General features: G+C 41.2%; 1 protein-coding gene across 1 annotated transcript in view; it reads right to left on the bottom strand.

Annotated features, from left to right (window-relative positions):
* The window catches only part of DTNBP1 (dystrobrevin binding protein 1), a 516,522-nt gene that overhangs the window by 334,203 nt on the left and 158,178 nt on the right, over positions 1-24,141 (bottom strand). The window contains exon 5 of the mRNA XM_085607033.1: positions 2,683-2,815. Coding sequence (XP_085463159.1) covers positions 2,683-2,815 — 133 coding nt within the window. The remainder of the gene's footprint in view (positions 1-2,682; positions 2,816-24,141) is intronic.

Raw genomic sequence — 24,141 nt, forward strand, 5'->3', positions numbered from 1 at the left:
GGCAGAGTTCCCATCATACTCTTCAGTGTTTTGTTAAACCGCTCCACCAAACCATTGGTTTGTGGGTGGTATGCCATGGAGAAGTGGTGTGTCACACCAGCTTGCTCCCACATCTCTCTCGTAGCAGGAGATGAAGTTGGTTACCCGGTGAGAAATTACCGTTTTTGGAAATCTGAACCTAGAAAAAATCCCTTAGAGAGCTCTCGATACAACTTTTGCAGTCTGCTCCTCAGAGTTACAGTTTCAGGGAGCCTGGTGGCTTGGTGCACAAGATATACCTGTGTTCTGACAAGGGGGGGGGGGGGGGGGTAATGGGGTGGGGCACTTTCCTACCATTGATGCAAACATCCTGCACACATTCCATTATATTAGGGTGGATGTGCTTCAGAGCATTCGGTTCTCTCTCCCAAATGTCCATAGCAACTAGGTTGAATGCAACCAGTCCCTCTCAGGTACTTTCACCCACGTGTAACATCCTTGCTATCATGGGTGTTGCTGGCCCTTACCCTCATGTTTGAAACCAGTCTGTGGAGAGTTCTTCTCCCCCATTTGCTTAGAAGTATGCCGCTCCAGCCCTTTTGAACCTTGCTAGCCAACCACTTATCAGCTCATCCCTGGATCCCTCTCAGTCAGATCAGACAGGTATTGCCTAGGTGGGGTAGAGCACTCCTTGAGTCGCTCTGTCACCATCAACTGGCTAAGGGACTGAAAATATTTGGCCTCCATCCCTGTTACCAACTCATTCCAATCACGCAATACACCACGAATCCTAGTCTTGAACGAAACGCCATCCGTTCTCTTGCAGTTCCGGAATCTCTGCAGGTATTGAGCTGCCTTCATCCTAAACCATCCAATCAGAGCTTCCTTCAATCGCTCATACACCATCAAGTCTGCCACAGGCATCCTCCTAATGACGGAAGTCCCTTCCATTGGTATGCAATCTATTAAGGCAGCTGCCTTAGACACCTAGTTTAAGGCCTCCGCATTTCAAGTGACCTCTAAGGCTCACAAACCCTTCCAAAATATCCTGAATTCCACATCTTGCCCAACATCAGATTGCTCCTTCTCATGAGTTAGAGTTGTCCATCCTACCCTAAGCAAAAGCTTCCTATAGAGAAAAATGTAAACGGGAACAGATCTGTATGAATTTGTATTCGTTCTGACCTCAGGATTCCCACAATTGCCTCTGAGCACTCAATTCACGTGTTTCTGTGCCCCGTATTTTTATGTGAATTGAATCTTATGAGTTCTTATGCCCTGTGTATTCTTTGTGCTCAGCACAATGCAACCCTCCTTTGGTTTGATGCTTTTACATCATGGGCTCTGTGAATTTTTCAGATGTCAGGGACTACAAATTGGAACGCAAAGACTTTTTTCCCCCCAATTCCTCTACGATGGTAATCTGACCCTTATGCCTCAGGCTATACTTTGTGTAGTGGATGCTCGAAGGCATAACATCTTTCTAAGTACTTTTTATCGTACAACTGGTAGGGCAGTGTGGCATGTTCAATAATGTATCTGTCGTAGATATCTTTGTGTGAGCTGCAAGTCACTAGTTTGAATCCTGGCAGACCTACTCAGTCTTTCATGTTTTCAAATTCAATAAAATAAGATCCATTCAGCTGGAGTATTACTAATTTATGGTGTATAGAACTGCACCACTTTGGCAGTCAGCTTTGTAGATATATCAGCCTTGCTATCCATTCAGCTGGAGTATTACTAATTTATGGTGTATAGAACTGCACCACTTTGGCAGTCAGCTTTGTAGATATAACAGCCTTGCCCTGGGGCTTTAAAACTGAAAATTTACAGAAGGAAAACATCTAACATTCAGCTTCTTGCCAGAACATAGGTTGCTCTGTATCAGTAGCTTGGATGAAGACATAACCCAAATCATGTTGTTGAAAAAATAAGTTTTAGGAGGAAACATTTCCTTGTTCTCCGAATATCATGAGCAGAACAATATCACCCAAAAGGAATGCTTTTTCTGCCAAAATGTAGCATTTACCTATGCTGTACCTATACAAAAAAGCCAGCTGAAGGGTGAAAAGTATGCAGCTCAATGGTACATATTCTGCAGTTATTGTGTGCATTGTAAACCATGAATCCTGTGACATTGATATGTTCATACCTTGCTATCACACATTTATAAAATCGTGGACTACTGTATTATGATAAAAATGCAAAATCCAAGAAAAAACACACTTTTGTTACTAACTTAGGTAAACTGTGGTCTACTGACGACATTTTAGAAACTGTTATGATGCACAGAAGTGGATCAGTTCTGAAATTAACCGTATAACATGGACAAGACTGCTTTAATCTGCCTGCAATAAAGAGTCACTCAAAGTGTTACTAATAAGGCATAGAAATGTCATTCATACCAACACTGCAAATAAGGGTATCGGTATGTCACAAATGTTACAATCGAAAACCTGGCAGCTATATAGCAATGCTACACCTTGTCCTAGTGTTGCATTTAGCACATTTAAAAAATGAATTAAATACAACTGAAGGATGAATCTGAATGTTAAAAATCTCTTTAGCAACACCTCTCAAAATACAATACTGTAGGAGTAGGAGAATGATAGAAACAATTTCCAGTCTGACAAGATCTTTAATGCTTCATTTTCAAAATGCATTATGGTTTTAGTGCTCCTTACAGAACAGATTAAAACTCACTTAATTGGGCAGTGGTAGACTCCAGATCAGCTAAAAATACTGGAATTTGTTGTAGGTGTTCCTGTAGCTCCATCAGACCACTTCTCTTTCGCTCCCAGTGTGCAGAAAGCATGACTACCTCACTGTCCACCAGCTAAAAGAAAAAGAATACAACTCAAAACTGTTTTGCATTTTAGCACTTATGACTCCTTTACATTTTTAGCTAAAGGACAGTATGAATTACCTATAAAAAGCGTTACTAGGGAAGGCGTTAGAGGAATAAAAAGTTACCTTAAGCAATGGTTCTTTAGGGCAATATCTTCTCTAAGTTTGTGTTTTTTCCCCAGTTCCTACCCTCAAACAGGGAGGTTCATGTAAGACGTTTTTCCTTTGCATTTTAAAGCATGTTAGTCTCAACAAACATCATCTGTGAACATGTTATGTCATATAGCTTTTGAATGGCACACAAATGCCACAAATATGGAATTGTGTCACTTCCCTGTTGAGAGTAATTACAGACTGAATTGTATGTTTGTTTGGAAAGATGTGTGGTTTTAGTAGGTTCTCGGGGGGAATAGTTGGATGTGGTGCATAACAACTTACGTTGTCACATTGCGTTGCAGCAAACTTGACAGAGCTGCTATGTATGCCAATGTATTCACTGGTATGTTAGTTGAATAGAATGCAGTTCATGGACTCTATGTGCTAAACTGAAAAACTGTCTGGGGTGCGGTTCGCTTCATTGTTTGAAGTGATGTGGCAATCCCACGAAGTTCACAAAAAATATAGTGGGTTTATAGGAGTGGCTGTATGTGTCCCAGAATCGACAATGCTCAACCTCAGGAGGTCAACCAACACCACTGCGGTGGGTCTCACCCAGAATATTTACTTGTGCAACACCAGGAAATCCCCAGACAACCACAGTAGTTGTTCTGTGGGGCCCACCCAGAAGTGAGAACAGTGCAACAAAAGGACTACAAGACAACACAATAGTTGTTCTGTGGGGTCCACCCGATAGTGGTGCAACCAACAAAGCAAAAGGTTACTAGGGAAAAGTGTATAAATTGGACTTGGGGACAATCTGTTGTCTTCTTCCTTTCTGCATCCATCTCGAGATCTTGGCAAAACAACAATAGACACAGCTGCTCTTGTCAGGCCACAATACATTATGCAAGGCACTAAATGATTCTCCAATTTTTAAAGTATGCTCTGCTATTGACATCATATACTTCTTAAGCAATGGGCAATGAGTGGATGACATCTAACCAAAGGGAGGAAACAAATAACGGACATAATATCTTCATGTAGATAATATTGCGAGATTTCCCTGGCCACATGATTTCAAGAAGGAATTCTGTCAGTATTTCAGTATTTCTTCCATATTTAATACACCAAGTTAACAGCACCAACTGCAATGCCTGTATAAGCAAGAACTCAAGCACAAAAGACTAAAATAGTTGATGGACATGAATATACTGAAGCTGTTGAGAAGAGGAATGTGGATGAAAACAAGCCCTACAGAATGTGGAAAGGAGCTTCACTGGAAGATCTGTGAAACTAAATATTAATATATATTTTTTAGCTTCCTTTTTAAAAAATGGTCACAGTTTCAATTCGGAAACTGTCAAATAAGCATATTAAACTAGAAAACACTGAATGCTCAGAAACTAATGTTGTGATCTAGTACCCTCTTTGACTCCATGAATGGATCTTTCATCGATTCACTCTGCTTTAAACAGCTACTCAAAGGTATTGTCAAACGAGCATCAACAAAGCCAATGGGTCTGGCCTTGAGATTCCTGGTGGTTTTTTTAAAACCTTTTTTTTTTTTTGCCAACATAAAATAAGCATTAAAAGTTATTTAAAAAAATGTAAAAATGCAACCATCTAAAGTTGGAGTGGAAGTCTTTGCAAAAGAAAAAAAATGGTAAATCATGATCCATCGTAAAAATGAAGAAATAAGCATGAAATGAAAGCAGATAAGAAATCGGGGGTGGCCCTCTAGCCCGGGAGCTAAAGTGGGCTGTTTTTAAGGTGCACAAGAAAAATGCCGTAAGTCACAGTGACAAGGGTCAAAGGCTGAAGCCGATTGACTCAGTGCCCCATGCTGAGGTGGGCAGATGCAAAATGTGAAAGACAATTGAACAGATCAAAGAGAGCTGACCAAAAACCTCCAAGTAAGTATTTTATTATGAATATTTTGGAAAACATGAGGCTGGAGGGACAACTAAATCTGTCTGTAGGCTAGACCAAAAATGGGATTTGTGAGATTTGAGATTTTATTAGTTAGTTAGGTTCCTGCCACATCTGAGCAGCAACACATTTACTTTTATTTATTTAGTTGTTTATAAAGTATTCTATGACCAGGGAGTAACGGCTGCCCACCATACAATAGCAGGAAACAGACTTCTTAGGGAATGAAAAGGAACAACGGATTTAGGGTCCTTTAAAGTTTTGCAGGACTCTTAGGGAATGAAAAGGAACAACGGATTTAGGGTCCTTTAAAGTTTTGCAGGACTGGAGACAGCCATAAATCGGTGGTTCTCTAGCCCCGCCAAACTCACTGCTCCCCCAACTCATTTAGAGGTGGGGGGGCTCATTGACAGCTGCAGACAGAGCCACAGATGGACATCAATCAAAGGCGGCAGCCATCCACCAAAAGGTTGCCCCCTCTTATTATTTAAGGTGGTCCTTGTGATGCTTATTTCCCCTGCCAAGAGACCAGGCTAGGGTAAACAAACAATAGCCCTGATGACGCAAACCACGGCAATTACCTAGTTAGGTCTCGCCTAGCGAAGCAGTGCTTGCGCTGCTCGCCTTGGCGAGATCTATTGTTGTGGGTTTTGCGTCCGAAGGGGGACAGGAGACATGCACGCATCGGACAAGAGACGTGCACGCATCGGACAAGAGACGTGCACGCATCGGACAAGAGACGTGCACGCGCGGCGTCTCTTCTCTGGCAATCTCAGAACTTTTGCGCGTTCCCCCGCGCTTTCACTTTCGCGCGCTCGATGTAAGCCGTGTTTAGGTCACAGTGTGCGCGTTCTACGTAGGGGGGAGACGTTAATGATAGAGTTCTTGAGGCAGGGAGGGTGCCCGTTGTAATTAGCAGACACCCACAATTCTACAAGATGAAACAAGTATAGGTATCAACAACAGAGCAATGGGAAGTCTGCGGGTCGTGAAGCCTGAATATCCTCGGATTAGTGCAAACCCGATATTTTGCGCCCAGACAGCAGATGTGCACGCTCACGGCGCGTTCTGATGTGCACTTGCCCGGACAGCCGTTGTGCGCGCTCACAGTGTGTCTTCTCTGGCGCACGCCTGTGCCTACGTGCAGCTTCTGAGCATACCCAGCGCTTGGTGTCCCCTTGCTGCTGCGAAGCGCTGTTCACCCGCAAGGTTGGTTACACCCCCTAGGTCCAAATCAGCAAAGAGCGCCCCCAAGCTTTCAGCAACAGACCAGTGTGGAATTGCATGAATTAGCCCCCCACCCCCTCCCCTTCCTTATCCTGCTAGTGGCACTGTTATGGAAAACGCACCACAATTGTCAATCACGGGCAGAAGACACTGTCCGATGCCTCTGTTGATGGAAGTCTCTTTTCTGCCCAGCGTGCATTTTGTGGTAGCTCTTACTACCACGCCTGTGCCTATGTGCAGCTTCTGAGCACACCCATCGCCTGGTGTCCCCTTGCTGCTGCGAAGCGCTATTCACCCGCAAGGTTGGTTACACCCCCTAGGTCCAAAACAGCAAAGAGGGCCCCAAGATTTCAGCAACAGACCAGTCTGGAATTGCATGAATTAACCCCCCACCCCCGCCCCTTCCCCCATCCTGCTAGTGACACTGTTGTTATGGAAAACGCGCCACAATTATGATACACGGGCAGAAGACACTGTCCGATGCCTCTGTTGATGGAAGTCTCGTTTCTGCCCAGCGTGCATTTTGTGATACCTACAAGTGAGAAGCAGTAATGGAGAGCGACAGAGCATATCTAGTTACTGTTGCCTGTGTTTTCCTCCCTAGAGAGATGTGTATTGGTTTGATGATGTGTATATGCGATATAGTGGACATGCCGCCAACTTCAGACCCTGAAGGGGCCAGAATACAAATATTTGCACAACTGTCGTAGAAGTTTGCACCGATTTTTACACCAACTGACCAGTGCAAGAACGACACTCTTATCGACCAGCCGGTGCATAAATGCATGCGTTTGCTTCCGACCATGGATGCAGGCGTTTTTAAAGTGGCGAACCCGTGCCAATTCGTTAGTGCGCACACTGGTCAGTGCAAATGGCGGTACACTATTTATTCGGCACTGGCGCATTTATGGAACACTCATAACCTTTTACTCTTTTTTTGCCACTTGTTAATGTATCCGAAAGATATTTAGCGCTTGAATGTGTTGCTTTGTAACTACATCTTAAGAACTCTTTGGATCTTTGTCAAAATACTTTCTCTTTCCCAGTCAATGTGAATATCTGACTCGTGAGAATTATCCAAATGCTCTTATGACAAGCTGTATAAGTAACATTTTTGCTGTAATCTTGTAGATAGTTTGTATTTAATTAAGGTGATTTCTGGACAGTGTTCTTTCTGTTTTTTAGATGAACAAGCATTTGATTGGGTACTTTGCTGACATAGAAAGCAATAACATTCACTGAGTTGATACTAGCTTTTCATGCAGAATTAGACTTGTTGATTAAAGTTATTGTCGAGAAGTGGGCGGGGCGGTCACTTTTTTACAACGGAGGCAGCTTGTTTAATGGCTTAAATGTTTACTTGTGTAGAATTCTGCTGCTTTTTTGACCACACCTCTTCCCTACTCCAACTTCCACTTATTGTAACGTAAGTTCATATATTTAGCGGTTACTACCCTGACGAGGCGTTAAGCCGCTTTTATAGGGTAGAGGGTGGAGGTAATGTACACCCCATACCACCACCAAGAACTAAGGCAGGAACCCCCACCCAACTCCGCACACCAGCCCAAGCACCAGCACGTCCTTGTGGAGAGTGCGTCTTTGCGCGTCCGTGCCCCGTGAACCGGGGGCCATATCTGCAATTTGTCCCCTTTTCACCACCATGCAGTGGTCCATAAGGAGCCGGAAGGCTCGCTCGCCGTGCCTCCGGTCTGAACACATTCACTCCAGTGGAGCAGAGCGTTACCTGGCGTGTTTTCTCAGAGGCAGAAACTACACCCTTGCAGTGACAGGGGGCATGAAGGAACTCATTGTCCGAGAGAGTACGACGAGATTGACCGCTGTTTAACTTGTAAAAAAAAGCATTTGCAATGCAATAGGTCTCGCATTTTACAAACTTAACCAATTGGTATTGTAATTGATAATGCCTTTTATTATTACAGGTTTTTAAACACATCAATAAAAGGCATTGCCATTTACAATGCCAATAGCTCAAATTCTCGCAATTACAAGACCTATTGCATTGCAAATGCTTGTTTTTAGTTATACTGCAATTGCATCTAAACCACAATTCTAGTGCAACATTTTTGAATTCTTGCAGTGATGCTTGCAGAATTCTTGCACTGATCTCCATGAACTAGCTTTCAATATCTCTTAACAGGGACCATTCTTAAAGGGCACGGTCATTATGCTTCTTTAGAAATGGGCCATACCTGCCTGTAAAACAGCCGTACAGGCTTTATACCACTAAAGCCTCATACATGACACAATTCACCCGGTAATCCATATGCAATCCCAGATGTGACATCAGCTGTGTGGACAGGCTGCAGAAGGAAGAGAGTTGTATCTGGTAGCTGGAGCTGCAGTATGAGGTGCTGTTGTGGGTATGGGCGTTGAGTGGCTCATACAATATTCTGAGCCTTTGCAAGAAAGCAGAGATGACTTGTCCGAGCATCCAAACTAATGGTCAGTGTTGGTGTGCACTTAGCAAGATCAGCAACAAAAAACTGACTAAGATACGTCTACTCTATAGAAGAGTTAGAAATCTGGTATATGAATGGACATCTCAGCATCAGGCCAATCACCGAGTCGAGTGCCTTTTGTGGCTGCATTTCGGTCTGTGTATATAATGGAAATTGGTTTACTCCGATTTCCTTTTTAGGTGTTCTAGTGTGTACCAACCTGTTAGCTCTGCAGTTTTTTGAAGAATGTTGCTTTGTTTATACAGAGGGCAAGTGGTGCTGTTGTACCATTATTCAGTAACCACAATTGCTGGATTGCTGAGGATGGCCTAACGGTGGTTGGGGCTTTATACTGCGAAGGAGATGTTTCCCTTTGTAAGAATGTCAGCTAGTGCTGGAAGGGGACATGAATGCTTACGTACAGTTAAAGGCATCAGATAAAAGCACTTTTCAATATTGAGATTGAACAGTTGTGCCACCAGGTGCGACAATGTAAAGCAGGTGCTGTACATTTTAATTAGCTTTTGAAGAACCATCTGAAGGGGTCGAATAGGTCAAGGTGAAGGCGGACAGAATTCTGAGCAAGCCTTCTCTGAGATCACCTAGTAGAGGGTGAAAGGCAATGGACAGACCTAGGCAACTGATAGGGCACCAATGAAAAACAGTGATAGGCTCCCTGGATACCACTTTGCTATTAAAATGACAGATTAGAAAGTGTGGTGTGCCACCTATTCCTATAACAATCTGAAGAAGTGGTCTTCAGACTCTTGTGGAACTTGAGGAAGTCTCTGTCTTGTCTCATATGAGAGAGATGGCATTTGTGAAGGGGAAGCTCTATACACAGAGGCATCTGCTGCCAAACCATTTAACTATGGTAGGGAGGAGGGTTTATTTTTTAGTGGCTGACCTCAGGTTTTTGAGTCTCTGATAAAGCGGAAAGGCCGCAAGGTGCCTTGGTGGAGCAATGAAGTGCCTTATGCGTGAGGCACAGTGTCCTGAACGGTGTGCTTTCTGACATGGGAGACTCAAGAAGGGTTTTCAGAGTTTGCATGATGTGGTGCCAGCATTGCAGACTGCTGATAAACCACTCCACTCCATGTTCTTGTTATTTTATGTGTATTTGAGGAGCGCTCTGTCACCCGCAAGTATCTTAGCACTGAGCAGGTGTGGGTGTGTAGCAATGCCTATGGTAGGCTGGTTAATTGAAAAGCCAGGTCTTCAGCTTCTTGTGAAATTCAAGAAGAGAGGAAGAGGCTCTGATGTGTAATTGAAGGTTGTTCCACGTTTTAGGAGGAAGGTGTAACAGCGGTAGTACTACATGAAATAAGATTATATGTAAACTAGTCTACCTAAAAAGATTTTTAGCATTCTAAAGAAATAGGCTGCTCCAGAGTCAAAGTGCAGTGTTTTTAGTCCCAGTTAATTTTTCCATCTCCCTAACAGGAAAGATTTTGTTCATATGCTTATCTCTTGGCTCAGAGAGGTTATTTATGAATTTACTGAAGATACCCAAGATGAAGAACTAAATACTTCCACTTCCGTTTAAATGGATAGGTGGGTGGTACACGATTCGTAGACCACAACAAGGGAGGCGATTAAGTTGGCGAAGGAGATGGACGTCCTAAATGGAGTGGAACAGTAACCTGCATAAAGTGATCTTGTATGGACAATCAGATAGCCCTAGAAGTTAATGGACATTATTTGATGGGATGCAATCATAGAGCTATAGCTACACTACAGAACTATTAGGCCTTTTGGCGCTATAAGGGATCTACAGTTGAAGTGGTGTATCCCAAGTTGATGCTGCAGTTGTAGCATCAGCTGGAGTGTCTTTGGACTTTGGCCTTTTGAGTAAGGTGACCCTGCAACCCCCTTTATCATCCCTCCCTTGGTGTGGTCTACGAATCATATATGCCGTGAATATATATAACCGGTTAATGGTCTTACCTATATGCACGTCAACACAGCATTGGGGATCGGCTCAAATTGGGTAACACAGGTTGATAATAAGACAGAAAATATTGTATGCATTTGGGCAACATAGGCAATTTATATCTGACATAATGTTAGAAATTTGGAGAAAACACCCCTCAATTGATCATGTCAAAGAGATATAATAGGGTGAGGCACGTCAAAGGTTGAAGTCATTAATCCATGTAGGTCTTTAAAATGAAATATTAACTATGTTTGAGATGTAGTTGTGAAAAACTGGTGCCATCACTCCCACACTGTGACAAAATCTAATGCCTAGGTTTTCTGGTTCCCATCTTATTGTTTTTAAATGTGGTGAGTTATTGGTTGTACATGTGGTGTGACGATGGCATGAATGTGTAGATTGGTGACTGCAGTATGTTTTTAGTATTTTTAATGCAACAGTATTGGAAAAGTGAGGGAGGGGGAAGTTTCCACTAAGGGGAGAAATCCAAGGAGTCCACAATGTACAAAAGAGTATATTTGTAGGAGAATTTTCTAAATAAGAATACAAATTGTTTTGTAAGAAGAAATAAAAGCTGTTTGAATAAACTGTGGTCTTTCCAATTTAGCTTTTGGCTCAACATATTTATCTATTGATTCTGGGACTGAGGGCATGCATAAAAATGGATGGGTAAGTGGAGATTGTTTGGTTAGATGGTGAACCTAATGAAATGTATGTGAAAATGTTGGAGCAGTACTCTGGGCAATGTATTAATGTGGCCCTTGAACGTTAGTTGTTTCACTGGAGTTCAATAACAAACTGAGAAAGTTGGAAATTACATAGCTTCTCTCAAACCTTTGGACCGCACTTGCGAATTTGGAGAATTATCTGATTCTTTAATCAGAGGCCAACTAGTATGATGCACTAGTAGCAGTCCGGTGCAAGAGAAGGTATTGGCCAGACATACCTCACCTAAAGAGGCTATAGCTATTGTTGAGGAGATGGAAAATACATCTAGATGCGTAAAAGAGATGAGGAACCGTCACACATCAGCAGCCACTGCTACTGCACAAAGTAGTATACCTGCTGTTGCCGACCACGATGCACAGGTTAATTCTGAATTTAATGTGCAAAGAGTAGTTGATGAAGGCAAATCAACCACAGAATTCTGTGACCATAAAATGAAGTACTATAAGTGTGGCAGTTTGGGGCATCTTTCCAACAGTCCCAGCTGTTATGCAAGGCATTTGAATTGTCACACATGTGGGCTCAAAGGGCACTATGCTCGTGTTTGTAATTCCACTGAGAAGGTGCATGCTATTAACAGTGTAACTGAAGGTACGAAAATAGTTCACGTTAATGTGAATCATAACACAGATGGAGTAGATGTAGGAGTTTTGGTTATTCCTGAAAATAAAGTTGATATAGGTGGATGAAAGTTTCTGGTCTTGGCTGATTTTGGATCTCCTTATACTATGATTAGTGACCGTACGGAAGGCGAGTTTTGCAAGAGAAAAAATGCAATTGCTACCTACAGATATAAATCTAATCAGTTATGGAAATACAAAAATTTATGTCCCAGGATATGTGGTTAAGAAGATTGGGTTCTGCGGTAGAGAAACAACTGGAAAAATATATGTGGCAAAAAGGTTCAACAATTAGTTGGGGTGTAGACACCAGAAGGACATAGGTATAACTCTGAATCCCAATGCTCGTGACCAAGTTATGCTAGTAAATAACAATGGAGAATGTGAGCTCTTTTTCCAGGAGTTTCCATAGGTATTTAAAGATGTGCTGGGCTGGCTTAAAGGCTTTTAGAATTGCAGGATAGTCAAGAATGGAGAAATAACTTGCGTTCATAAAGAGTGCAGGGTACATAATTTGATGCTTGATTCATTAAAAGTAGAGTTGAACAGATTGCTGGGTCTGGGAGTAATTGAGGAAACTGAAACCTCGAAATGGTTGGCGCCTGTGGTTCTTGCACCCAAGGATGTGGGTAAGTCCATTAGGATGCGTGTCGATCTTCGCGATCTTAACAAATGGATAAGGGTAGATCGCTAACCATTGCCCAACATATCGGAAACTCTCACAATGCTTATAGGTGCAAATTTGTTCAGTAAGTTAGACCTCTATTCGGCGTATCATCAAGCGATGTTGCATGAAGATTCAAGGCATTTGACATCCTTTGTACTTCAGAAAAAGAACACGACCGGTTCAATAAATATGTAATGTGGCCTACTAAATAGGTCCTTGATGAAAAACAAGACAAAACTGGAACAGAATTAGACAAGAAAAAGATCAAAGATACTCATAAAGAATTATAGGTAAAAAGATAAACCTTTCATGTTTATTTTACTTTTTTTGTAGAGGAATTCATTTTTCAATTTATACAATTATGGTTCATCATAAGAAAAACATATATGAATATAATACAAACAGTCACAATGCATCAATAAATATACATTAATCAAAAAGAAAAGTGAGTGCCCCACTTAGAACCTCAACTCAATCATACAAACATTCAATCAAAACCACATTCATAACATCAAAACAAATTGTGGGTGAACACAAGTAATCCTTGGGTATTCAAATGGATGACTTGATTGTATCTCATCCAAATGGAGCCAGATGGTACTTCAGAAAAGAGAAGGTCATCGAATCAAGCGCCAACGCGCGTTTCGGTATAGGGCCCACAAGGGAGCCCCACCTTCATCAGGGCGTAGACCAAGGATAATGGGGGGCAGACACACGATCTATAAATTCAAACAGATAAATGTAATAAGATAACAAAATCTAAAGTCTTGTATGTCCAAAAACACATCCAGTTATGTCACAAATGGCTTGCGAATAAGCCGCTTCATATATATGGCCCAATGGGTCCAACAGTAGCATAGAGAAACAGTTCACCCCTAATAAATAGTGTGACATGGTAAGAAAAATGTGAATCCAACCACCAAAAGAAGTCGAGAATGAGGATCAGATTAGGTAAGCGTTGAAAAGAAATTAAGACAAATTAAAAATGAGCAAATTTCAAACGCTGACAGAAATTTTCAGGGAAGAAATAATTGAAAAGTACCCCTCCAGGGAAGTACTGAGACCCTAGACAGACCTAGAAACCTATACCGTAAATCACAGATCAAAAAAAAAGTAATACATACTAAAATAAACGTCTTGGGAAGGCCATGGATGATTCACCTCCAAGCTACAAAGGTAACATGAAACAGTGTCCTTTAGGAGCGTCAGATAAGGCTCACTGTTAACAATGGTTTTCTTTTTTTCCAATGGGGAACAGGCATAGTAGTGGCGCTTAAGTCATGTGCGCCAGAAATCTGAAGAAAGAGATATAAATGAACAAAGAATAATAAACATTGGGTCTAGACCGGTATCTCTTAAACCACACTGATCAAACTAGGCTGTATGAAGGAGAATAGGTCAGAAAAGGCTTTGTAATCAACCTACGTGTATTCAAAGTGAATCCAATGTAAGCGCAACCCTGGAATACTCCAATTAAGTTCTTCGAAGGATAAAAGTATGTCGAACTGCAAAGTTTTGACAGCGACAGTCCGAGAACTAATGGTCCATGTCCTGAGATATGTTGGCATACATTAATAAAGTTTCTGCAAAACAAAATTAAGGGGTGAAAAAAGTATAACACTTACAGCGTGTAACGATATCCAAGGCTAAGCTAAAAACCCTCCCAGGTAGTAAATATCCCTGTCACATATGTAAGTACCGACGAAAAGTGGAACTAATAAAGCAATGATCGGATAGTTACGGGGCTTGAACGAAGGAGGCACCATGGTCAGAACATTGCTCACCTAAATGATACCATAGCGGGGGCGACAAGGATAGATGGTAACACTCATTAGGCTAACGTAAATGAATGAAAACCTGTGAAGCGCTGCTATGCGGCAATAAGCGGGTAAATAAACATGCAAAATAGTCCCAACGGAAACGGACTCAAAATACTAGGAAAATCACCAATCCGCCAAGCAAAACCTAAGTATCAGAAACTTACTGGTTCACAAATGGTTTGAAACCCCAAGATAGTCCATGTCATAGGTTCGGGGAAGAAACGGCGTCTCAGTCTCCCTCACGATCAGTTTAACACAAAGTCCACCCTCATGAAATACCTCTCGTCCAAGAGCCGCCCGCCAATAGGAACAGAGATGGGAGGAAACAAAATGGATATCGACAGAGGACCGAATATGGATATCTTTCCTTTTTCTTTCCTTTTTGATTATTTAAAACATTTTTTTTGGTCTTTATTTGATCATTGTTATCAATTGGTCTTTGCGGAAACTCTCTCTTACATTCATAGCCCAGTATCACCTATTCTGCACCGGTGATTCTATGATGGCGCTACTTTCCCCAACCATGCATTGATTGCCTTTATTCGAAGTCCTCTGTCGATATCCATTTTGTTTCCTCCCATCTCTGTTCCTATTGTTTTGCAGAAACTTTATTAATGTATGCCAACATATCTCTGGACATGGACCATTAGTTCTCTGTCTGTCGCTGTCAAAACTTTGCAGTTCGACATACTTTTATCCTTCGAAGAACTTAATTGGAGTATTCCGGGCTTGCGCTTACATTGGATTCACTTTGAATACACGTAGGTTGATTACAAAGCCTTTTCTGACCTATTCTCCTTCATACAGCCTTGTTTGATCAGTGTGGTTTAAGAGATACCGGTCTAGACCCAATGTTTATTATTCTTTGTTCATTTATATCTCTTTCTTCAGATTTCTGGCGCACATGACTTAAGCGCCACTACTATGCCTGTTCCCCATTAGAAAAAAAGAAAACCATTGTTAACAGTGAGCCTTATCTGACGCTCCTAAAGGACACTGTTTCATGTTACCTTTGTAGCTTGGAGGTGAATCATCCATGGCCTTCCCAAGACGTTTATTTTAGTATGTATTACTTTTTTTTTTGATCTGTGATTTACGGTATAGGTTTCTAGGTCTGTCTAGGGTCTCAGTACTTCCCTGGAGGGGTAATTTTCAATTATTTCTTCCCTGAAAATTTCTGTCAGCGTTTGAAATTTGCTCATTTTTAATTTGTCTTAATTTCTTTTCAACGCTTACCTAATCTGATCCTCATTCTCGACTTCTTTTGGTGGTTGGATTCACATTTTTCTTACCATGTCACACTATTTATTAGGGGTGAACTGTTTCTCTATGCTACTGTTGGACCCATTGGGCCATATATATGAAGCGGCTTATTCGCAAGCCATTTGTGACATAACTGGATGTGTTTTTGGACATACAAGACTTTAGATTTTGTTATCTTATTACATTTATCTGTTTGAATTTATAGATCGTGTGTCTGCCCCCCATTATCCTTGGTCTACGCCCTGATGAAGGTGGGGCTCCCTTGTGGGCCCTATACCGAAACGCGCGTTGGCGCTTGATTCGATGACCTTCTCTTTTCTGAAGTACCATCTGGCTCCATTTGGATGAGATACAATCAAGTCATCCATTTGAATACCCAAGGATTACTTGTGTTCACCCACAATTTGTTTTGATGTTATGAATGTGGTTTTGATTGAATGTTTGTATGATTGAGTTGAGGTTCTAAGTGGGGCACTCACTTTTCTTTTTGATTAATGTATATTTATTGATGCATTGTGACTGTTTGTATTATATTCATATATGTTTTTCTTATGATGAACCATAATTGTATAAATTGAAAAATGAATTCCTCTACAAAAAAAGTAAAATAAACATGAAAGGTTTATCTTTTTACCTATAATTCTTTATGAGTATCTTTGATCTTTTTCTTGTCTAATTCTGTTCCAGTTTTGTCTTGTTTTTCATCAAGGACCTATTTAGTAGGCCACATTACATATTTATTGAACCGGTCGTGTTCTTTTTCTGAAGTATTTTGCCTTTTACCCCTTGTTTACCGGTTCTTTATCTCGCCATTGGGGGTTCCCCCTTTTCTATTGATTTGACATCCTTTGTGACACCCTTGGGAGCCTTTAGATTATAAGAATGCCTTTTGATTTGGCTTCCGTGGCTGCCTGTTTCCAAAAGGTAATTAAACTTGTTCTGAAGGATGTTTCTAATGTTTGGTTTTTTTCAGGAGGATGTCCTTATTTATGGAAGGAACACCGCAGAGCATTATGAAGTGTTGAGACGAGTTTTGAGGAAATTATCTGAGAGTGTCTGTGAAGAAAGAGAAATGTAAGTTTGGAGTGACATCAGTGATATACTTGGGTCATGTGATTTCAGGTGAAAGGATTCAACCATAGTTTGAGTTGGCTAACATTATAGTGGAAGATTCCACACCGGTGGACAAGGATCAAGTCACGTCTTTCCTTGGCCTGGCAGAGTATTGTTCAAACTTCATTAAAGGGTTTGCCAGTGCTATTGAACTAATCAGAGTACTGCTAAAGAAAGGCGCTACCTTTATTTGGACTGATGAATGTGAGACTGCTTTCAAAGTGATTAAGAAATAGATCAGTAAAATGCCTACATTGGGACGTTTTGATGTGTTAAAAAAACTGTGTTGACAACAGATGCTAGTCTCGAGGGTTTGGGTGCTGTCTTGTCCCAGGTGGTGGATGGTGAAGAAAGACTTGGCAAATTTGCTTCTCGTGCACTTAAGGAGGCAGAAGGACATTACTCATATATTGAAAGGGAAGCATTAGCCATAGTATGGGGTTTAAGACATTTCAAATTCTATTTGTGGGGCTCCCGTTCCTTTTTCGGACAGATCATCGTAAAGTGGTGCAAATTTGTTTTTGAGTAACAGCATTGAATGTCTGACTCCTAGATTGAAAAGGTATGGAGAGGAGTTGGAATAATTAAATAAAAAGTATTTGCCTGGACTTGTGAATAAGACCGCTGATTGTCTTTCCTGCCTACCTATTGTTGGTGATGAAGAGGCAGAAGTGTTGGATAACCACATGAACTGGGTTAGATAGACGACTATTACTAAAGGAGACTGGGAAACAAGTGAGGAGGAAAATGTATTTCTGCCTTTAATCAAAGAGTATATGGTGCGTGGTTGGCTGAATTGCAAAGCTCCTGAACCTAGGATGAAACCAGTTTGGAGCGTGACAGATGAATTGACTATTTTTGAACGGGGAACTGTTTAGAGGTGAGAGGGCTGTTCCACCTTGTGGCATTAGATCCAAAGTGATCAACTGGGGAAAAGGGGCACCTTGGAGGAAACCTCATCAAAGCTAGAGTGAGGGAAAGGTACTGGTGGCCGGCTATGGATCATAAGGTGGAAGAGGTGGCAAAAGTTTGTTTCATATGTGCTACTAATGACAAGTCATGAGTTACACGTCAGACTCCCCTGTCACCTGTGGAGATTCCTGAAGAACCTTGGGTGAAGCTGGGACTAGATGTTGCTTGTCCTTTTGAGCTGTTACCTTTTACGGAGCTATTTGTGACATTGCTGGTAGATTATGCTTCCAAGTAGGTGTCAATAAGATGTGAGTATGGCATGCACCAGAACTGTTTTAGATTTTCTCAAAGATGTATTTGCTTATGATGGTGTGCCAAGGTATTTAGTGTCTGACAATGCAGTGCAATTTAGGTCACAAGAAATGCAGTTTTCTGAAGGACATGGGCACTGTTAACAAAAAACAGCTCTGTATGCACCACAAGCCAATGGTCCTGCAAAACACATGAATAGAGTGGTGAAATCATGTGTGCAGACTACGGTAGAGTTCAAGATTCCGCTCAAGGAAGTGCTTAGAGAGACACAGTGGGCATATCGAATAACTTAGAATTCTGTAATGTTAAAGTCAACTTTTCAATTCTTCAAAGGAAGGAGGGCAAACTCTAAGCTGAACCCAGTGTGGTTACCTTATGAGAAACGTGTGTGTGGAAGTGAAATTGGTGAAGAACCAATATGGGAGGTACCAACAGAGGTATAAAGAGAGATATGATGAGAAACATTATGTCAAATATAAGAAGTGGAATGTGGAAGAGCTGGTTTTGGTAAAGAAACCTCCCCAGGAAAAGAAAGGTTTAACTCAATTTATGGGTCCTCTTTTAATAGATTAGGAAGAGTGTGGTCATGTTCATACAGGTGACAACTAGAGCATGTCAAGGTTGGTTGAATGTGCTCACAAAAATGCCCCAAACCTTCTATTGTTAGGGACTCTTACAGTGATGCTGAGGAAGATGTCCAGTTAAGAGTTGACAAGGAAGCCAGCACCCGGCAACCTTGTAAAATTGAAGTTGGGGGGACCCAATCAAGGGTGTTGGCCAAATCAAGGAAACTTAGTATGCGCTTCAAGGATTCGGTTATGCATTAATGTTTTATTAATTGGTTTTCTTTTACAGGATAAATGCTTGTAAGATAACTAACACAGAAATCCCTGTCTGACCTTACTACTTGTTGTCATACAACTACGATTTAAAGGAGGTGCGAAAGGCTCAATATTGACTCAAATCAGTGTCATCATTCATTATTTGCATCTTCTTTTTCATTACATCCATTTATTGTTCATAATATAGTCATTTTAACTTCGACATCGGATACAAAACTTGCCATGTGCCACTAAAAGATACTATTCTATCCATGTGTTCCCATACCTGGGATGTCACGCAGTTTGGTGCTTACTTTCCCTCCATGTTAAAGAACAGTAGATGTTTCAGCACCCAAGCTAATGTCCTGGATAGCTAAATACATATAAGGTCCCCAAGGTGAGACCGATTGCATTGCAAATGCTTGTTATGACTGACTTTAGGCTGCCTACGAATAGTGAGTACCCATAGTCAAATCTACAGATGACTAAACCCTGTACCACTATCCTCCGTGATGGCTCTGGCAGCCATCTGAGCAGTTTCCACAATGTCCTTAACATGCCAAAGCATGTTGCTGCCAGTTCTTTGGAATGCATTGCCATAGTCCTCTTATCATCGAGTCAAACACTGAACCTTTTGACTTCTGATTTTAGGATTGGTTGATTGCTAAGGGTTTCAGGCTTGCTCAATTCAATCCATCCATCCATCTGGAGGGATATTTCCTACCACTATCACCTCTGTTTTCTCCCCATTGAGTTTAAGGCTGCTGGAAGCCATCCATTCTACAACCTGCTTGAGACAGATATTAAGGGAAGTCGAAGCTTTGTCTGATTGGTGGGAGAGGTAGATGATAATCTAAATGTCATCCGCCAATGTTTTTTTAAAATAATTGGCTTTACAATAGCACATTTCCAACTGCTTGGCACAGTCCCTGAGCCTAGTGAGTAGTTGAACATATCGGTCAGTACAGAGATAACTGCTTTCCCTCCATTTAGCATAATATCAGGAGGTGCAGGTTCGGGGAGGAACCTGATTTTGAAGACTTCCAAATCTCTTCAATGTCTTCCTGGGTCATTTCTTGGAACAAGTTTATTTTTCCCACTGTGTATGTGACGGTTTAAATACTAAACATCTTTAAAAACATTCAACAGACCCACATACACCATTCATTCTTCTACTCACACATTTTTCACTTACACACTGATTTTACAACACACAAAACTTTTTTTTACACATTTGTGTACATTTCAGGCCTGTTTCAGGCTACTTGTTGTATACTATCATTACGATATGTTCATCACTTGAAACTTTAAAAAATTTCTATAAATTAATTCAATTAGAAAGTATGCTGACAATACTTTGTGACTACAGCATTTCATTTCTATATAACATTCCAATTCATGTCCTCATGCCTTTACAATTTTTCATTGGTTATTGCTCTCTAATGTGGCGTGACAAGTTTTCCTCAACATGTGTTTCGGCATTGCGCCTTCCCAAGGAGTGCCACAAGCCAAAGTGCCATGCAATATAAAAAGCCTGAAAACATACAATATGACACTACTAAGCCACAGATAGTGTAAGATCAGACAGGGGTTTCTGTGTTAATTATTTCGCATTTAGTCCCTACCCCATAGGTGAGGGTGCGGGTGGCATACAGGGTTGGATATAAATAAGTATAAGTATGGGTATGGAGGAGGTGAGAAAGAAGCACCACGTTTCATCCTAATGAAAGGGGACCAAATGGTTTTGCAAAGATCCATGCAATCCTGGATGCGGTAAATAACTTTATTTGTATGATGCAACTTCAGCATTTCAACCAGCCAGTCATCACACTTGGAGGTCCACAGCAATCTCCAGAGATGTATGGTACATAATCTGGCTGTAGTCAGTAGTCTGTTCTCGTGTCTGGTGAGCTCGGGAAGGTCTCCAATTCCAGGGTGCATGGCAACGGCAAGGGAAGTCCCAGGGTACGACTGAGGACTGAGCCAATTTGAAACCATAGTTGTGGTATGTCCGGGCAGTCATAGAGGATATGTATCGTGTCACAATCCGGCATACTGCAGCACCAGCATTGCAAGTGATGTAGAAAACCGGAGACAGACAGTTTATGGGGAGTCCAGTCCCAAACTTGTATTGTCTTAAAGAGGCAAAAGTTCATCCTGGGTTCACCAGTCTCCCTGTCCAAGTCTATCAATTATGCCCAGTCCTGTACCTCATACTCCACCTGTAGCCACTCCTGCCATTTGACACGCAAAAGTGCCAGGAGGGGTCGTGAATGCAATTAGTTGACAATGAGATTATGAAAGATGGACATGACCCTGTTGAAGGATCCCAGAGCTTTAGGTATTGTGCGAATGAGGAAGCTAGAAGGGTCCATAGTCTGGATCAAAGGTACTGTGGAGGCAGTGTCTCAGTTGTAAGTATCTCCAGGGCTGGGACTGGGGTAGATGGAATTCCACCTGGAGGTCGCTGAATGTTTTATCTGACCCAAAGTCACAAAGTTTTCCAGGGTCAGCATACCAACAGTCTTCCAAGTGCTTAAAAAATGGGCCAGACATCGACCTGGATTGCAGGTGCATGGAGGTCTAGGTGGGCATGACTCTGCAAGAGCTTGTGGGCCTGGTTCCAAGTACACATAATGTTCTGGACAATAGGATTAGAGGCGACGCAGAGGGGGATTTATTTTAATACAGGAGGTCAAGACCAGGGTTACTACTGGCTATGGTATGTTCCAGGTGAACCCAAAAGAAAAGGAGAGGTCAGTATTTTTAGGCCACATAGAGGAAAAGTGGGCAAGTTGGACGGCTATGTAGTAGTGTTCGATACAGGGCAGACTCAGACTCCCACACTGCCGATGTGAGATCAGTTTAGTGGCTTTTAAATGTTGTCTCATGCCACCCCAGACAAAGGATAAGATATCTTTATCAATGGAGAGAAGTAGGAAAGTCATGGCTAAGACAGGCTTAATACACAGCACATAAGTGAAACCAGAACCACAACCATTTTAACGGCTTGTAGCCTCCACCACATTGAAAGGTGACGATGGTTCCATTTTGCATAATCAGTGTCAGTTTTCGAGATAAGTGAGGGGAGACCATATCTTCAAGGCCCCTTGACAAAGCCTCATTGTCCAGCAAGTAACTGACCAGTCTTTTGACATCGAGCCTCTCAAACCAGGTTGGTACACAAAAAGATCAGAAATTAGGCATTTCCCAATCCATCTTTTTTTCTGATTGTGACCAGTATCAGAGGGCTCATGACTTATCTCAGTGTGTTTCTCAAAGAGGCCGAGAATACATTAAAAAAGATGCACCTCCCTGCCTTTCAGTGTCCTAAGTGACCTCTACAGTGACTATAAGGAAGACAAACAAACTAAAGGTGTGTTGGCTTTTCATTGAACTTATTCCTACTTGAGATGAGATACCCATCAAAGATGGCCAACACACTAAGAGGAAGAACATCAGAAGTAAACTCTTTAAATGAGGAAACATACACAAATATGTACTATGCCTTCACAGAAAAGATTTTAACAGCTGATAGGCCTGTAAAACCTGAGGGAAGCAAAATGGAACAATCCTTTTTTGAAAGAGAATAAAGATACAGTGTTCAAGGATCCTTGCTCCACAAAGTGCTAAAATTAACTGAGGCTAGCTGACGTTGCACAGCACAGTGGGACGGAGTAGCAGCCAGTAACTTCCAAGGGATAGTGCCAAGTTCCTCTTCAATGAGGTAACTGTCCACCTTACCTAATTTCCTGTTTATTTATTTTTTTAAAGGAAGATCAAAAGGATATTGTGACTGTTTAAAAAAAGAGAGAAATAATATCAGAAGATAGACATTTGTTTAAAAATTAAGTAGGAGGTTGTTAGCATGAGGTCAAAAATTCACAAAGTATTGCCTTGGAACAAATTAACTTTTTAATTTTACACCTATGTTGCCAATGTCGTTCGGTTGGAAGAAATAGGTGGTATTAAGTGGAGTGATTTCCTTTATAGGTACTAGGTAGGTTAATTCTCTAAACACCAGTAATTTAACTGGTGTTCAGGGGTGGAAAGCCATATTATGGTGTGGATTTTTATGTATCGCATGATGATTTTAAGTAGTGGTGCCACTTTGTGAAGCATGCACTGGCCTAAGGGCCTGTGTGTCTCTATAGCTCGAGTAATAAGGAGCTACCTTAGTTAGGACATGACGTACTCCTCACACGTATGACTGATACTGAATATTTTGCTTTATTATATAAGTTACTCTCCAGTTTTCAAGATAAGATGGAGGTAGCATTATGAAAGAATCTCCACAAATAAGGCAGTGAAAGTGAGAAAGATAACTGCAGCACTGTTGACGTGCTAAGGACTCCCCTATACATTGATGATAGGGGTGTGGAAGGGAGATCTGATCGTGTTCCACAGTACTGTGACCAAGTTAGAAAGATATACTGTTTATTTCACATGAATTAGTGTTTATCAGGAGGCTATGCATGTTTAATAAAAGCAGAATATAAAGGGAGAAACCTTGTTGCGATTTGTGTCTATTAGACCTCTGGAGTGAAATTTAGGCACTTGCTTTTTTTTTTTTTTTTTTATTGATTTTCACAGCAGCAAGTAAAAGTTGACCAGACACATTATTGTCCATTTAGTTATACAAAAACATAGATACAGCATGACAGGAAAATCAGATAAAGTACATATTATACTTTAACATTGTAACCATCCGTGAATAGAAGCCCAAAGTTTAAAGCCAAAGTTCCTCTTTTTCGTCCCCTTTAAGCGATAAACAGCATTCTCTAGTTGATACATATTTAACAATTTAATTTGCCATTGAGAAAATGAAGGGGGATCTGCATCAAGCCAATGCGAAGTGACACAATATCTAAAAATAGACATCGATATAAACAGAAATCCCTCTTCCGCACGTGTGTACGGCCGAACTGGATTAAATTGAATGCCAAGTATTACAAGATCAACAGACAGTATTAGGGGAATATTCATTATTTGGTTTAGAAACAGTTGAACTTCAGACATAAATTGAGATAGTTTAGGACATAAAAAGAACATATGGATAGAGTTTGCACCTATGCATCCACAGCGGTTACACTTATCTCCAGTATTCCCTTTCCATTTTGATAACTTGGCAGGAGTATAATATAGATCGAAAGTACTCATAAAGCTCTGGCTCTTTAGCGATCCATTAATTAATACTTGATTAGACAGCACTAAGGTATCTAATACGTCTATATTTTCAATATCCATCTCTTTTTGCCATTTTGCATTACAAGATACAAGGTTATCTTCTAAGCCTTTAATCATTGCTTTATATATCACCCCAATTTTCTTTTGTTTCAAGCAGCATTCTAATACCTCATGTTTCTTAATTTTGTTAAAGTTCACTAAATTCTTTGAATTTAGGAAACTAC

The sequence above is a fragment of the Triturus cristatus genome, chromosome 5_2, assembly GCF_964204655.1.
Source record: "Triturus cristatus chromosome 5_2, aTriCri1.1, whole genome shotgun sequence".
Lineage (NCBI taxonomy): Eukaryota > Metazoa > Chordata > Amphibia > Caudata > Salamandridae > Triturus > Triturus cristatus.